The 17,174-nt window shown below is 41.3% G+C and overlaps 1 protein-coding gene across 9 annotated transcripts in view; it reads right to left on the bottom strand.

The window, feature by feature from the left end:
- Positions 1 to 408: 408 nt before the first annotated feature.
- The window catches only part of AUTS2 (activator of transcription and developmental regulator AUTS2), a 733,524-nt gene continuing 716,758 nt past the window's right edge, over positions 409 to 17,174 (bottom strand). For all 9 annotated transcript variants that reach the window (XM_061470335.1, XM_061470338.1, XM_061470337.1 and 6 more), the window contains 7 exons: positions 15,627 to 15,656; positions 14,700 to 14,771; positions 11,437 to 11,578; positions 10,831 to 10,908; positions 9,468 to 9,551; positions 8,355 to 8,577; positions 409 to 3,584 (listed from right to left, as the gene is read on the bottom strand). In XM_061470335.1, the coding sequence (XP_061326319.1) occupies positions 2,345 to 3,584; positions 8,355 to 8,577; positions 9,468 to 9,551; positions 10,831 to 10,908; positions 11,437 to 11,578; positions 14,700 to 14,771; positions 15,627 to 15,656 (1,869 nt within the window). In that variant the 3' untranslated portion in view covers positions 409 to 2,344. The remainder of the gene's footprint in view (positions 3,585 to 8,354; positions 8,578 to 9,467; positions 9,552 to 10,830; positions 10,909 to 11,436; positions 11,579 to 14,699; positions 14,772 to 15,626; positions 15,657 to 17,174) is intronic.

Raw genomic sequence — 17,174 nt, forward strand, 5'->3', positions numbered from 1 at the left:
TGGACATACATCGGTATAAATTGTAATTGATATCATAGTAATTGATAGTCATATCATTAGCAGATGAAAACTGGTAAAAAGCCATTGGCTTGTGTGGAACTGCACAGATTGACAAAAGGGCTTGACACAGAGCCACATGCTTAAGCATGGGACTCTCCTGAAAGACCAAGTGGTCACTTAACTCAAAGCTGATGTAAGAAGGGAGTTAACTACATTTAAAAGAATCTTGTCAGGCCAAGGATCTGATTTCCTTTTTTCCTCATTTCTAGAATAATTTTAATAAGATGCCTTAGAAAAGCTTGCCTTTTCCTTTACATTTTTAATTCTGAACAAAACCCCACTTGTGGGAAAAGGTCTTTCTTCCCCATAGCACTGATGGGGTACTCCACACAAAGAAGCACCTAGCAGTTTAGTTCACATTTTTTAATAACATGGCACAATTTACATTACACAAGTCTTCGCTGATGAGGAAACATGCTGAAGATTGAGAGCCGCTTCACTTTGCTTTTCACATAGGATCTAGAAAGGACTTTATTACATACAGGATAAACAGCAAAAAGGTTCGTATATAACAATCTCTTTACAATACTGAAAGCTACCACTACGGTTCCAGTGTACATATTCTTCAGGGTTGGGTTTTTTTTTTCGTTTTCCTTTTGTTCTTAAAAAAAAAGAAAGAAACCAAAACCAACCAAAAAAAAAAAAAAAGAAAGAAAGAAAAGAACCACTGCACAACATCTGGAGTTCACAAAATCTGAAGCTCACAACTAAACCTTCAGTTGACTACTAAAATAGATCTCTGAGCATTAGAAACAACTGTCTGTAGGTAACTTTTTTATTTTTTTTTTCCTTTTTCTTTTTTGCCAAAACAGGGTAACAACTTCAGATAGCACTTTCATACACTAGAAGACCAATGGAACTAATTTTATTTCATACATATATTTTACAGTCCAGTAGACAAGATAGTGAATTCTCTCTGATAAAGTCATATTCTCTCCAAATATTTAGACAAGAAACTGAACGCGTTATAAAAAACTGTGTTATGAAAAGACAGGTTTCAGAAGACCGATGCATATCCTTCCAAAGGACCATGTTCTGCATGTTATTTCATGTCTTCTGTGATTGGGGAACAACAAGGCTGGCCTGTTAGCTATGCACAGACTTTATTACCAACTGATGTACAAGAAATTGCATTATGAAATCTGCATAAGAGTTCATTAATTCAACTACTGATCCACTGTGAAAACATATCCATTATGTAGAAAAGTATTACCTTTCTTGTAGGATTTGTTTCAATGTAGCTAAAAATCACTTAAAAAAACCCAAACCAGTGTGTGTACAGACAAAAATACCACACTGGCAATAAACCCAGACATGAATGGCTATAAGCAGATGTTCTTCCAAAATAAATTTGACATGTGAAGTGACAAAGTTCTGGAAAATACCCAGTATTTGATTATTTAACTCAGATTCATGTGACTGAAACCCAACCTGTACAACTACAGTACCAGAGGTTACACACCGCTAACCCTGACGTGTTCTAAGGAGTACATGAGCTACAGTAACATCAGCCTCTTGGTGCAGGGGTTCAGACAGAAAATGACACTTGTAATGGGCTGTTTCTTCATCCAAACAAGCAAGAGAAAGAGGTTTCTATTATAGATGAGCTTGTTCAGGGAAAATATGACTTTAATTATGTTGTGTGTTGAAAAGGCTCCTTTGAGTTATAAAGGCTTTTGTGAAAAGCCTTAAAATTCATTGCATAGTTGAAGGGGTTTAGCTGTCTATAACAATATATGTAACACAGCATAAGCAGACTGTGTTGATCAATATTAAGTTTGCAAATAGCACAGTTTAAGAAGTATTAATGTATTATGTTACTTAATTTTATCTATTTACATTTGTACAAAGTAAAGCTTTCATCTTACCCTTTTTGCATATATGAACCATTAACCCATGAAGCAATCTTTTTACATAAATATCTACAATTGTCTTCACTTCTGGTCTGAAAGAGCTTTGTATGGTTGACATTGGTGGTGGCTTGTTGCTAGTCAAATCATTCAGATTAATGTCTTGTTCTTCAGTTCAAACTCTGAAATTTTTAAACTAGAAATAAAATAGAGGAGGAGACACAAGGAACATGAACTTGGCTAAAAGATCTGGAAAATTTCAACATAGAATATACAAAAAAACCATTTCAAAATCTTTGCACTCAGGTCTATACATATTGTACAGTGGGTCACATCTCCAGTCTGTATCAATGACTAGTAAGAAGGTCTTTATATTATGTTCATTTACAACTTTCTGTCCCTCTTTCTCTGGTTTTTATTTAGTCTTACTCTCTTTATCGAGCCTCAATGTCCTTGAGGTTGTGAGAAGGAGGCCTCTCTCTCATCTCTGTTGACAGAGGAGTAGTCCTTCTGGGAGACCCAGGCCGAGGTCCCAGAGTAGAAATAAGAGGTGGAGGGGCACTGAGAGCTGCTGTGGGGGGAGTTTTGTTGAGGATGCCATTTTGGTGTCCCGTCGGAGGACTGACTCTGGGGTAGTGCATGCTAGGCAGTCCTGGCGTGATCAGGCTTGGGTGAGGCAGGTGCCCATCCAAGGCGGCAGGGTGAACTGAGTGCAGGCGTGCATGTTCATAGTCCTCTCTGAGCATGTGCAACCGCTCCCTCTCATCCAGGTGGTTGCCCCTTTCATGCTCACGTCGAGGGTCAACAGAGAGAGGGTGGTGGTGATGGTGGTGGTGATTGTAGTCGTGAGGTTCCCGATCCCTGAATGACCTATCTGCTTCATATAATCTTGGCGTAGAAAGACGATGAAGGGGGTCATTTCTTAGCAAAAAGTCTCTGCCCAGGGGGTCTCTCCGATGAATATCTAGCTCTCTGTATGGATCTCTTAAAGGATCTCTCATTGGATCCCAGTGGAAAGAAGGATAGGGGAAACGCTCTCCACCAGGAATCGGGCTAATTCCCATAAAAGGGGTCATCATGCGAGTCCTATCCAGGCCACTGATGCTGTTCATGTGATGTATACCAGCTACACCTACAGTCATGGGCATAGACACTAAAGGACTTGGATGGACGTTGGATGTAGATATAGGTGGTGGCTGATCAGATGATCTATGAGTCTGAGGTCCCTCAGGTTGAACATCATGGTCTTCCTTTCTCTCCTCCTTCACTTTGACTTCGTTGCTTTTCTTCGGATTATCGTATGCTGGCTCGCTCTTCCTCTCAGCCTCACGGTTTGAGGTACTGTTAGGCCTGGTACTTTCCACAACGGGGGGCCTAGCATAGGGTGAAGGAACCCTGGGCATTTGCTTAGACTCTTCCACCACTCGGCTTTCATGGCTCAGGCCTTCTTTCTCCGAAATATAGTTGTCCTTCACCTTGTGCTCTTCAACATTAATTTCCTTCCGAGATTCGGAGTGATCCCTCTCTCGTTCTTTGGGTTTCTCTTTCTCTCGAACCTCGGGATTCAGATGGCTCCTGATCTGCTCGTTTGAGCTGCGATTATGTCCGAGGGAGTTTACTGGATGGATAGGTGCTGGCGAAGGATGGCTGGAGTGTCTTTTCTCAATGCTCTCCCTAGAAGAAAGAGAAGTGTAAAAATGAAGGCATGAGACATTGCAAATACAACAAAGCATCTCAGGTGTCTGATTTATACTTGTTGCTTTGCAGAAAGCTAGTAACATGCACCATTAAACGCACTGTTCCTTTTGCACACCCAAACACCGGAAGAACATCCCATCTTTAAGCTAGGCCTATTCTATTATCTTGGCCCAGAAGATGAAGATCCCCAAAGCTGCTTTGTGAATGAGCTGATTGAGATTTCAAACACTGAAGTCCACATAAGGCTATCAAGTGAATCTATCTGTAGTACATGTTTCTAAGACAACAGCCTTAACTGTTTGCAAAGAAGAAAGAGAAAAATAAAACCATACTAATTTTATCCAAAAAAGGGAGGTAATTAAATCCAAATTCCATGGTTAATAGTATTTTACCTGCTTCTTCTATTAAGAATACATTTGGGAAAATAAATGACATTTTGTTCAATTGACTTTAAAACATTTCTAGACCTATGTATGTTACTAATTTCTTTCCTCTGTTCTCTTCAACCTTTGAATTTTTAAGGTACTTCAGTTCAATTTACTTCTTAAAAAAGAAACCAGAAACCTCTCAAGATACCTGTACCAGCAACCCACCCCTCTGAACAGGCAGGCACTCCTCCCTCAGTGCAAGTGTTTTAATAGAGGTGGTCATCATGCATGGCTTGTGTTGACTTTCTCAGTAGAGATCAGTCTACCCTACATGCCCATCATTCATGCTAGCTCTGAAAACATCACCTCTCTGGAGTCAGTTGCTCTTCAGATTACCAACCCTTTCCCATTTGTAGGCTAGAGCAAGCAGAGCAGGGCCAGGACAAGGGCATCTCCCTCCCAATGTTAGAGAGCCTCAAAACATGTGAATTCATTCCATCTTTCAAACTTACTTATGATGCACAACATATTAGAGAATTATTGTTTGGCAGTGGACAAAAACCTAAATCTGTGAATAGACTGTACCAATTACTTTTCTGGAAGCAGTGGTGACTACGGATTGTTATGGGCAACGCTAAGTGAAAAAGATTTCCTATTTCAAATGAATCAAATTCATCAGGTAAATCTAATCCCTGGACATGTACTGCTGGCTAAGTATGGAAATCCCATTCCATGCAGAGTGATGGACGACGTGTTGATAAAGGCAAAAGTGAGGGATAAGCAGCAAGGTCCCTCTGAAGTCCCCACCAGCTCCAGGTTACATGGCTTTTCCTTGGGTACTGCAGTCTCTGCTTAGTAATGTGTAACCTGAACACACTTGGATGAGGACAGCAGGCTGGAACTCGGTCTGGGCAAGATGAGCAATTCTGACTGGCTGAACGGCAACTCAAGAGGATGACTCTGGAGTGGACACCTGCTCCTTCACTTATGTATTTTCTGCTTTGCTGAACTGACCTGTGTAAGATTTCTACCTGGAGGTACTTTTGGTTGGTGAAACTGAAGCAACTGCATAAAAAAATGTCTTTCAAAAGGAACTCTCATTATTATAATCTCACTAGATGTATCTAGACTGACCTGTTGAAACTGTCATTTTATGAGCCATGTCTGAGAGACCTCTGAGAGGCCAGAATGTGACTTAGAAAACACTTGTAAGATGGAGCATTTGATAACAGAACTTCCCAGTCTGCACTGAGCACCAACTAACTCCTTGGTATCATGTTCTGCTCTGACCGTGCCCTGAACAGTCTGGAAATTGTGTCCTGGCTCTCATTTCCCTCCTTTCGCTTTTTATTTGATTTAACAGTTTCCAGATCTGGACACAGTGAGACCAAGTCAAAGCACTTCAATGAAAGCTTCTCAATGTCAAGACTACTTCTTTGACTCTGGGAAAGCAGTGGCTGGACCCTGCAATACCTAGTCTTTTATTCGTTTTGCTGATGTGACCAGTTCAGAGGACACTCCCAATTGTTTTACTTCACTTAGAGAGCTCATCGAGTCCTTTAACTGATATTTAATCAACTTTGTATGTAACTGACATGTTTAAAATTATGTATAAAATTTAGACACAGTAACAGGCATTTTCTGTAACTAAAGAAAAATATATGTGCAACCAAAAGAACATATTCCTTTGCCAGTGTCATCCTATTCAATTACAGTCATGGTATTAGCTCAAGAGGCTATTGATTATGTAGCTCTCTTAAGTGAACTACATGTAGTTCCCTGGTCAGAGAGGGCATAATTTTTTATTCTCAGATTTGTCAAGGGCTCCTTAGGTTAATAATACAGGAACAGCTCTAAGCCTCTGCCTCCACAAAGGAGAAACTTAAGATCATGTTCTCAAATGAACTTTTTACTAAGAGAGGTATGTTTTGAGGCTGTGTGCTACACTGAAACATGCTTATCTTATGCTGAGTATTTTGTCCAATTTATGTTGATAAAAGCTCAATAGATTCTTGGGTGGGGTTTTTTTAATGCTCTGGGATTACATACACGTGAATGGCATTATTAGAATGGAATTGTTCAATGACATCTTTTGAACAAAATACCACTGAGAAGGCACAAATCCTATTTTTCACAGCAGCTGTTTTTGCTGATATTTTCCCTAATGCTGGGCTGGAATAAGAGAACTCTTAAAGCAAAATAAAAAACCCTTTGCAACTGCAAACAATGCTCCAGGAGAAGGTGGGGAGTGAATGAGGTCACTGCAGTGTAATTCCCCAGCCTGCTCTGCACCTAGGGAAAGTTCAGAGATTTTACTTTCATATTATCTAAGCTATCTTGAGGGGTTTACCTTATCCCAGTCTAGCTGGAAGGGGGCTGTGGAGCAGTAGCCATGCAGCTTATCCAAGAAGAGGAACCACTGATTCACTGCACCCTACTCTCACACCAAGCTTAGATGGGGAAGAGCCAACCTAAGAGGCACCTCTGAGGTACCCTTTCCACTGTTAACAGAAGAAATCTGGATTCCTAGTTCTCCTGTTTGGGCAAACCAAGTTTTTTTGGCAAACACAGGTAACAAAGACTGGGACCTCAACTAGAAAGCAGGGCTACATCCTCGCCCTGCTGGGTGCCACTCAAGATGCAAGAACAGGTATGAGAGGCTCGCAAACTGCTCCAGACATTATCTACATAGGGAGCACGTCTCCATGAAGGGATTCTCAGCATCTTCTCCTACAGGCGACAGTGTGAGCATGCTGCAAAGTAGAACTCTTCAGAACCACACAGATGGATGCACAACAACACTGGATCAGTGAAAATGTAACTGTACTGAACTGGTAGCCATAATTGCACAGAAGTATGAAGCATGAATGATGCTCATTTGTAAGCTCTCAAATTATTGAAAATAAATATGTTCTGAGCTATGATATGGAGTTCAGGCAATGCCAAAGCAGCTTGCAAGGAATGTATTTTGGAAAGGGATTTTTTTCAGCAGGAACACTTGACAAGAAAACAACAAAACACCAACTGAAATCATCACATAATTCTAAAGACTACCCATATCATTAGTAACTAAAATGCTTTGCCATTCAAGCCAGTAAAGTTACTCACATGCTTAAGCATTTTGCAGGACAGAATCTCTAATTTGTAACAGCAATTTATTTTGAAGCATTAACAGCAGACATGAAAATAATGAAGCTATGCTACCAAACAGAAAATATTCCAATGGAAAATGTAGGTGAAAAGATCTGTAGTTTGACTTGCTCTTCACATTTTACAACAATACAGAAAAGCTCTTCAATGTATTTTAGAGTATCTAATATGTTAGCATAACTTCTTTTAGAACAGGCTACTAATGCCTATATTTGGGTTAGTGACAGAGAAGTCAGAAAAGCCCATCTCCTAAATATTCTTCTATGGTAAAAAATTAGAAACAAGAGCCATTATGTAGCAACGTAATGTGCAAACTGAACAGGAAAGCCATTAAGCCACAACCGAAAAAGCTGAAATCAGCCTCTCTACATTTTTCAAGGAAGGCATGACACTTGCTGAATGGCAAATTCTTATAATTTGGTACTCAAATGCTAAGAGGAATTGTTACTAAATTAACTGCAGAATGGGAACAGTCCTGACAAAAAAAATATGACCAGGTTTTACTTTCCATTAACCCTTCCCAGCCTGGACATGTTAGTGTGCAAATCCATGTAAAACACTGAATAGAAACTGTGCTTGAAGGTGTGTAATAGCAGTGGGTGTGTGTATGGCTCTTTGGAGGGGAATTAAGGTTCATTTATTGAACTGCATGCACTGAAACTTATGGTGGTATTGGAACATGACATAGGTGGTGCATTTTACAGTGTTAGAATTGTACAATTCCATCAGTGGTCCCTCTGGTCAGTCCATTTTTGAAGAGGGAGGTAGCTTTATTTGTTTTGCAGATAGGGTCCAATTTATTAAGTTATTTAAGTATTCCAAGGTGCAGGTATGCGTCTGATGGCCTTTACAATCCTTTTAATAATCCTGTCAGGCACCTATCTACACGTAGGTCATCAGAAGACCTATGACAACGTGACCCACAAGGTAACAGAGTGTGTGGGTCTGATTCTATTCTCACTTGACACAGCCTGAACTCTGCTCCAGCAAAGCTCCTTCTCATGAAGTGCAGTGCAAGTGAGAAGAGAAACAGATGCAGTAGGAAACACCTCAGTTAGAAACCTGCATCATCTGTAGTGCCTCGTGCTGCAGGCAGCAATGGTGTCAGCTCTGCAGGTGTCCCTCTCCTGAAGCTCTGGTTTAACAATGTGCCAGGCTGGGAAGGGTTAAAAGCGGAACAGAGCCCCAAGCTTTGAACTAGACAATTCTTGGAAGTGTTCTTTCGTACCTTTCTTTGTCATCTTTACTAACAGATGAGTCTCGTTTATCTACATCTCTATCTCTGTCATGAGCTGCAGCAGATGAACTGCGCTCCAGCTCTCCTGGCTTCAGCCAGGGCGGAGGGGTCGGGAACGAAGGAGGAGTTCGGTGCAGTCGGTTCCAGGGCTCGTGAGGGTTGCTAAAGCTCTGCATACTGGGGCCATCCTTGTGGCCGAACATTGAGTTGGGTGCTGAAATGGTGAAGTGGAAAACAAAAAGGTTTAAGAAAAAGGTATGCTCTAGTGAAGGTACTTACCAAAACAAGTTTTACAGCACTCAGAGTTAAAATGAATACATATTATTGGGAGCTGGAAAAGGAAAGGAAATTAACAGAGATTCATTAGAGGGTCTCATTCCTACAAATGGGCAGCTGTTTTAATTGGAAAGGGAAATGCTGTGGATAAAATTGACAAGGGATGAAGCAGTAAGATCGAAGTGACAATGATCCTTATTCCAAACAGTTTGGCGACATCAGGAAATGGCCATTATACAGACTATAAATAATGGAACTTGTTGCATTTGATCCTGAACCAAAGTAAAATAATATGTGACCAAAATCATGCCAGATTGGAAGTATGGAGAAAGACAGTGATTTCTAAAAGGATGATCTTTTGTGACTGGCCAAATCTAGAGAAATGTTTATGATCCTGGACAAATAAATGCAGGTTAGTAATCTTTTCCAGGCTAATGTCCTGAATTACTGGTGAGAAAGGAAAATAAAATGTCTCATCCACAGCTAGGGATGCTGCACACATTAACTAGCCTTGAACATGCAACAAAAACATCAGAAATTACACAAACTCCTTAGACTCAAAGGTTCTATGTTCTTCTTTTCCCCTTTCTTTTACTGAACGACGTAATGGTAACATTTAGCACTATGCTGAACCCAAACTATTAAGTAACTAACAGAAAACAATTTACTGATGCTAAAAAATGCTGTAATTTACAGGAAAAAGGTCAATTTTCAAATTCTTAGTGGTATATGGTCTAAGCTGGTAAAAAAAGAACGCAAATAGTCCCCATCACTCAATACCCTGAGTTACACAGCAAAGAGAAATTGATAAACAAAGAGGTTACTCACTGACTGTGGGGTTCCCCAGTCCCCCGAAGGCGTTACTACCCACTGCAGTGAGGCCGCTGAAGGAAGCAGGTCGATTGAAAGGCTCTGCAAACCAAGAAAGAGCTGCAGCTTATCATGAAGCATGAGCGTGTTATCCAACTGCATTACAGCATGAAAGCTCTGCCTGTGCTCACCAGTAGCTGAACATCATCCTCTCATAACACAGCTGTGACTGGGACATAAACCGCTATATTTTTCCAGACAGTATGTATGGGATCATCTTACTAGGAAAACTTCCTCTTCCAATCAAAACAAGATGTTAAAGTAGACCCAGTATTAAGGCCTGCGCTTCAGCATAAGTACCTCATTCATTTAAAACCTGCAATCATCTCCATATTTATTTCTTTTTATTCCAATTCAATTCCATGCTCCTTGTCAGGAAATGTCCCTGGCTAGGCAAGACTATTATTAACTCTGGCAACTGTGCTCCTAAAACCTTCAGGCCATGTCTCCTAAACCATAGCCAGGATATAAATAAAATGTCCTATTATACTGGTGTGTCATGCTGACCTTAACATTTTGTATTTCTCTTAATATTTGTTGCTAATACCATATAGAAAACTAGACTGAAAAGTATTGGTAAGTCATGGGAAACAAATTCTCTTCCCAGTTCTTTTTGAGGAAGTCTAACCATTTTGATGAAACTACTTCTGATAAATGCCATCACTGGTATTTAGGAAGACCAAACCTAGTGTTTTCTATAAGCAGCTAAGGGCAGAACAATAAACCTCCAATATGTGTCTGCTGTTATCAATTCTGTGACCTTTCCAAACCCTTCCCCATGCAAAATAAAATGCCAGCTTAGAGTCTTCATTTCAGATGCTCCCACAGCCAGCAGACCATCCTGGTACAACTTGGGTAGTTGTGGTTTTAACTGTGCATTCACTGATTTTCACTAATGGATACATTTGAGGCCAGCTCACAAGATTCCAAGGCTACATTTCCCACTCACTTAAATGGAAAAGCAGACAATTTAAATAGGAATTAAGAAAAGAAACATCTCTATGAACTGAAGCCTTAATCTTACAGCATTTTTTCTGACTTGGTTATAAACATGACTACAGTGAAACCTAACCAGCCCTGTTACTCTGCTCCTCTAACATCCAGATGTTCTCAGAAGCATTTCAAAACATGCTGTTAGTGATACTATGATGTGCATTTAGACCAGCTACTTGGCTAATGGCTAAAATGTGCCATATGTAAAGATTAAGAAGGCAAGATAGTCACAAGCGTCTCCATGTGGAAAACCTTCAATGGTCTCAACAGTCAATGCATGTTACTTCTGCATTGTATTCACTCCTAGTTAGTTGCAAAGAAAACGTACCTAAGTGAGCAGCCGGGTTGAGGAAGTTGCTGTGGTGAGGTGGTGGGCCAAAAGGGGTGCCGGCTGGATGACCCCCGCCTACCAAAACAAAGCAGAAATGGTCAATTTCTACCAAAAGCTCAGGAAGGGACTCGCTGTGCCCTGTGCCTGACTATCAGTTCTTGAATGGCAGCTCACGTCAGCAGAGATTGCTGTACACTGGGCAAGGCTCTTGTGTCAGGATCTTTTAGATATCACTGCTTTTCCAAACAGAAATTCCCAGTTAGACTACAAGGGGTAGGGGGGAAACGTTTTGGTATGGGTAAAAAAACAAAAGCATGTGAAATACAACTTATTTACAACTTGTTGTCACTTCCATGATGCATTAGACATCACTGTGTGAAGAAATGTTCCTCCATTTACTACCTGTCTGGCATTTCAGCAGACTGAACTTTTTCAAAAGCACAGAGAAAAATTTAAAATATATTTATCATATAGACTAACAGCTGCTGGCACATCTTCCAGACAGTTCATAAGCCAAAGCATAAGGGAAATTTCCTTTTAACATGGCAAAGGTGAGCATTTTAATGAGTGTGACACAAGGAGATTTCACTTGTCAGTACTCACTGGCTGTGGAGAAGAGAGTTGAGGGCCGGGCCAGGTCATGGGGGTGGTGGATGGCTCCAAAAAGGCTGGGACCTGGTGGCCTGCTCAGGAATTCTGGTTTCAGGCCAAAGTCCAGCTTGTGCGGATCAGACTGCATCTGTTTCTGAAATGCAAGAGCAGCATTTGGAAGAGACTGTCGTATACAACAGCAGCAAAAGGCACTTTCAGAATGATGTGGTTATAGCAATTTATTCATACTAACTCATATTTTAAGCAGAATATTAACTTTTGGATGCTGAGAATAGGTGAACAGCTATTTTCCTGGAAGGGAAGCAGAGGAAGAAAATCTCAGGCTCCCAATGCACATTTCTCCACCAATCTCAACTGTGTTTCACATATGCTCACATCCATCCCTCTGGAGCAAAGCATTTCAGCTTAAAATAACACACATAAGAATCTTTGAAGGGACCTCAGAAGCTGGCTTAGCTGTAAGAATAGGTCTGTCTTTAAATAATAACAAGAAAGCTGAAGAGGAATGTTAGCTTGGATCTGATCCTGGGTGGGCAGGCCTGTTACAGCTGGGTGAAAGCACCAACCGCAGCAGAGGCAGCTGCCCTCTTCCCCCTGCAGCAATCCCCTGCCAGACAGTGGACACCAGAACCACTGATTTCAATGTGAGCTGCAGTCAACACACACTTGATGCAGTATATCTTCATAACCTCTCAAGCTGCAACCGACCAAACGAGGGGCTAAAATGAATCCAATTACAGATGAAGTGTGGTAGAGTCGAAAAAAATCAAGTCCCATTCTGACTGTTTGCACTGCAAACTTAAGGCACTGTATCACTGTGGGTATCAGAAGCAGCAGGCTTCTTTATTAAGGTAAATTTGCTGAGGCAGCTGTATTGTTAATGCTAAGTGGATGAAGGATAGGCTCTTCTTTGTGCCATGGACTCATGTCAGTGGTCCCTACTTTAGTAGTTTTAGAGAATGAAGAGGAAAACCAAATTCCCAATTCCCAGAACTCCCCAGACACAGCTTGCTGATTAACTGTGCAGGTCAGCTGAAAAGATTTACAAATGGGCCACACTGAACCAGTAGATCTTAACAGTCATTCTGCAGCTTTTACGCTTTATAAATCAGTGTTTAATACTGTGCCAGCTCAGAGTCCAGACCATTACAGTGATATAAATATGCATATTAAAAAGTTATGACCAAGTTAATGTGCATGCCTAGTAGCTGTTTTTCAAGTGCTAATAATATGTCTATGTAGCTACGAGGACAAAAAAAACAACTACAAAAATGGTTTTAGCAATGGTTTGAGGTAACGGTCTGCAAGAATACTGCCATGGAAAAGATGGCCAAGTGAAGGTCATGCTTTTAAAGAAGCAAAGTTCAGAAACATGCCTCCCTTGAAGCCTGAGTGCCAGATTTTTATGCTGTGAATGGACCTTATCACTCTCTACAACTACCTGACAGGAGGTTATAGTGAGGTAGAAGTTGTCTCTTCTCCCAAGTAACAAACGGTAGGACAAGAGATAACAGCCTCAAGCTGCTCCAGGGAAGGTTTAAATGGAGATTAGGAACAATTCCTTTCCCAGAGGGTGCTCAGGCATTGGAACAGGCTGCCCAGGGCAGTGGCAGAGTCACCATCCCTGGAAGTGTTCCCAAACCATGTAGATGAGGCTCTTAGTGACATGGTTTAATGGTGGCTTTTGCCTCTGTGTGTGAGTCTGACAGCCCATGGGGACATCAGCCTACTTGCCTTACTGATTGCAGACTGTATCTAATGTTCTGATCTAAACTGAGACAGTGAAATGCACTTCCCAACTACTCTTGAAATTATTATCATGCACAGCTTCAAAAAGTCAAGGAACATCCTTTCCTGTACTTCTTGGCTTTATTCCTGTTTTTTAACATGCAAGACAGAAAAGTATTAGGTAAAAGAAATGGCTGCATGAAAATGGCATTTATGAGAAGTTATAAATACATGGGTATGACCTCTCTCTGAATATCAAATCAAGGAAGATTCAAAGGACATAGATAGCATGGGAATAATAATTTCATTTCAAGAAAATACCTTTTCAATAAAATAAGAAAAAGGACATATAACACTCGAGGTCTATAATCTTGTCTTTTTTGATAATGGGCAGATGAATGAAGATCACTAGCAGGGGAAACATAAGGAAGCAGAGAAGAGAGATATGTCTACTGCAGCAAATTAACCTGTCAACCTTGTTTAAAAGGGTTATTTTTAAACTCTATTAGCTGCAGGTTTTAGTAGCTGTTCAACATCTTCATATTTCTATAGCACTACCTCATACAATTCAACTGCATGCACAGACTGCAAAGTGCAATGGACTCCTTGTTAATTGTACTTCCCAACACAAGCTATGGACTCCTGAAGTACAAGGATAAACAACAAAGAGCACCAGCCTTGCCTGACCTACTGAACAACTGCAGGAGCAACACAGAATTGTCACTGACAAATATAGTGAAAATATTTTAAAGGGAAAGAAACCTTCTTCAGAGTCCATGTGCAGTGAAAATGCAGTTGAACTAAGACTGGAAATACCCTAACTATTAGAAGAATAAATTATTTGTTTTTTTCTCTGACCTCTGTTTCAGCAGAGCCTGAAATGGCCACGGCCCTTACCCTTGAATTCTCAAAACATGTACAACAAAGGAAAGATTCAGCACAATGAGAGTGTCTGGATAACATTACCCCATCTGAGAGGCTGTGTCTGCCTGACCAGCCCAGACACGCAGAGGTCCCAACCTCCAGCTATGAGACAGCTTGGGAAAAAGTCTGATGGGAGGCAGTGCACCCACACTGGATGAAGCATCTTAGGGACAAGCAGGAATCTTCCTGTGCCCTCTTCTGGGTGTGCACACTAAATAAGAGGAATGGGATACACATGCCTACCTTCTCCAGGCTTAAAAACATCCAATCTTGCTACATTTGTGTCCTCAGTCATAAACAAAAGCAATATTGTAGCTCACAGGCACACCCATTTCGCTCTTTCTAGCTACAAACCGGTGGCTGTCAGGAAGATCTGGTGTCCTTGATAGAAGCTAGCACAGACTTTTCTTTGAGACTCTGTGATTTTAATTCTGAGATGCCACCTCTATGAAGTGGAGGGTTACACTATAATGCTACATATGGTTACTTTAACAAAACATTAGCCATGGCACAGAACTGCTAACAGCCAGAGGCAAACTCTTCCTCACGCAGGTTTGCCCTGTGCGCCTCATGTGAAATTCAGGCATGCCCGGAAGACTGACCTTGACTTTCTGTTGGTGATGGTATATCTGCCAGGCGATGTGGACATGCATAGCACACCACTTTCCAGGTTTCTGGAAAAAAAAAAGGGATACAACATCAATCAGTAACTTTTCAGAACACTATGATGCTGTTACTCTAATTCTAGCAACTCTTGACCCCTCTCAGCACAGTCTGTTTTGGTCTAGGGGATTCTCTGTATCAAGACAATAGAAGCACAAGGTCTCCTTCAGTACCGCACCATCCTCCTGGGAAACCAGGCATGCAAAGAATTTGTCCCTTCCTAAGCAGTTTCTCTGGATATCCAGGAACGCTCCTGGTCTCTCTCCTCTCCAAATGAACTCATGCTCAGATTTTACACACTCTTGTAATCTTCTCATGCCACTGGCTAAGAATGCAGCTTGTGTTGCTGAGATCAATGCAACTGTCTCTCAGCAGCTGCTCTGCATGGCTGGATTGCTTCACAACTGTACAGGGAGCTCATTTCCCAATGTGCAGCTGTTCCAAGACCAGCTTTTCCACCAAAAGGCGAAAATGAAAGTGCTTTCAAACATCACTCTGGGTTTCAAAATGAATCTGACTCCCTCTGGATGAGCTTTAAGGTCCCTTCTAACCCAAACCGGTCTGTGAATCCATGACAGGGGATCCCTGCCAGGGTAGGTGTCTAGGATTTGGCTCAGGACTTTCTAAGCCAGCACAATAGGAGGATTATCAACAACAGGGTTGCATGGGAAGAACAGAAAACAACTTTGTGCCTTTTCCTCAAGTGACCAGAAGATGCATGAGAAAAGGAACTGACCACACTGCTCAGCAAACAGGTTGTAAAGCACTGAGCTGGAACACAGCACTGCTCTGTAATGAGTCTGCTGCTCCAACCCGGTGGGGACTGAGACAAGCCTGACAAACTGTATCACGAGAAGATTTCTTACCCTCAGCATGGGCCTGAACGGATCTGTCAACTGTGAAGAAGAAATGACAGCTTGGTTACATGCCTGTCACTCAAACAATCGCTCTAATTAACAAATTTGTATTGCTTCATTAAGAGATGAAATTAAAATGTTATCATTTTACTTTCAAATGAAGCCCTTTCGGATAATAATTAGTCCTCAGCCTCTGTATCTGAGCTGCTCTCCCTCCCCCCATAGCTGTTGTACCCAAGTGTTGACAAGCAACTAAACAAGCTTCACACAGAGTGCTCTGTCCTCTGGCACCACCAGTAATTTGTTGATTTAATACTACAGAAATGGCTGGATAACTGCTCGGGAGAACACCATGGAGCTATCCTTTGGGCAAACTTCTCTCATATTTCAAAGCTGCTCGCCTTCCGAGAAGGCTGGGGAGTGGACAGGGGCCTTCTTCACAGGCGTGGTCCCATAAAGTGGGTTGGAATGGGCTGGAATGTGTTTCAGATGTACTCCTGCAAACCAAGGACTGTATCTGCTCAGTGGCTATGGTGTTACCTCCTGAATTGTACCTACAAAGAGCCCTTCCTGAGTGCTTGCCTGCTGCATTCTCTATCACAAATGGGCTTAGCCTTACGTATTTTTTATAGTGCAGCAGATGCTGGTAAACAGGGGCTGTATAAAACTCCCAATTTTCTCATTATTATTCTTTTGTGTAGCCTGTTTTTTGGGGGTGGGTCAATTTCTTCTTTTTTGCTCACATTTCACCAATTAATGCTGAAAAATCAATTCTATTTATTATTTCTCATTTCTTTTGGATTCTCTTTATTGAAATGCAGTACTAAAGGAGATTTACAGGTGTAAGAAGTACTTTGCAGAGGAAGTGATGGCTCAATACATCAGCTTGAAATAATCAAAACTACACTACCAGTTGCAAGGGAGCATAAACCTCAATGACTTAATCATCTTTTCAATTAGACAAAAAACAAACAAAAATTGTTTTTTTTTAGTATGAGCAAACCAAAGTACTGGAACTTGGCATCACCCAAAGCAAACTGCTCTGCTGTGCTTCAAAGTTCAGCCATACCCACAAGAGGGATTTTTAGGGAAAGCTTCCGATTCCTTTTGTCAGACTTCTGCTAAAAATACAACTGCCTGATGTTCCTCATCACAAACAATGTACATTCACTCAAACACACAACAACCCATGGGCATTCACGAACAGCAGAAAAAAAGCTGAGGCCAAGTGCTGAGACAATAAATGCTGTTCACACAGGCTGGAACTTGAAAATCCAGAGGCACCAAGTGATCAATAAAGTGCATCCACATTTCACTGGTGCAATCAACGATACAGTAACCAAGAGAATAACTGTCGTTACCCACATTCAAAACAATTACAGAGTACAAACATAAATCCTGAAGAGAATTTATACATTCCTACACTGGACTTTCGTGCCTTTGCCCCTGGGCTTGGGGAGTGCCTCCTGACAGCAAGGGAAGAGATCTTCCACTGCACAGTGTCTACTGGCTGTTGCTAATGACGAACAGAAGTATCAGGACCTAAATTGCTAACAC

This window comes from Pezoporus flaviventris, unplaced genomic scaffold (genome assembly GCF_033815535.1).
Source record: "Pezoporus flaviventris isolate CSIRO_AGI_PZ_B2104156 unplaced genomic scaffold, CSIRO_AGI_Pfla_v1 ptg000063l, whole genome shotgun sequence".
Classification (NCBI taxonomy): domain Eukaryota; kingdom Metazoa; phylum Chordata; class Aves; order Psittaciformes; family Psittacidae; genus Pezoporus; species Pezoporus flaviventris.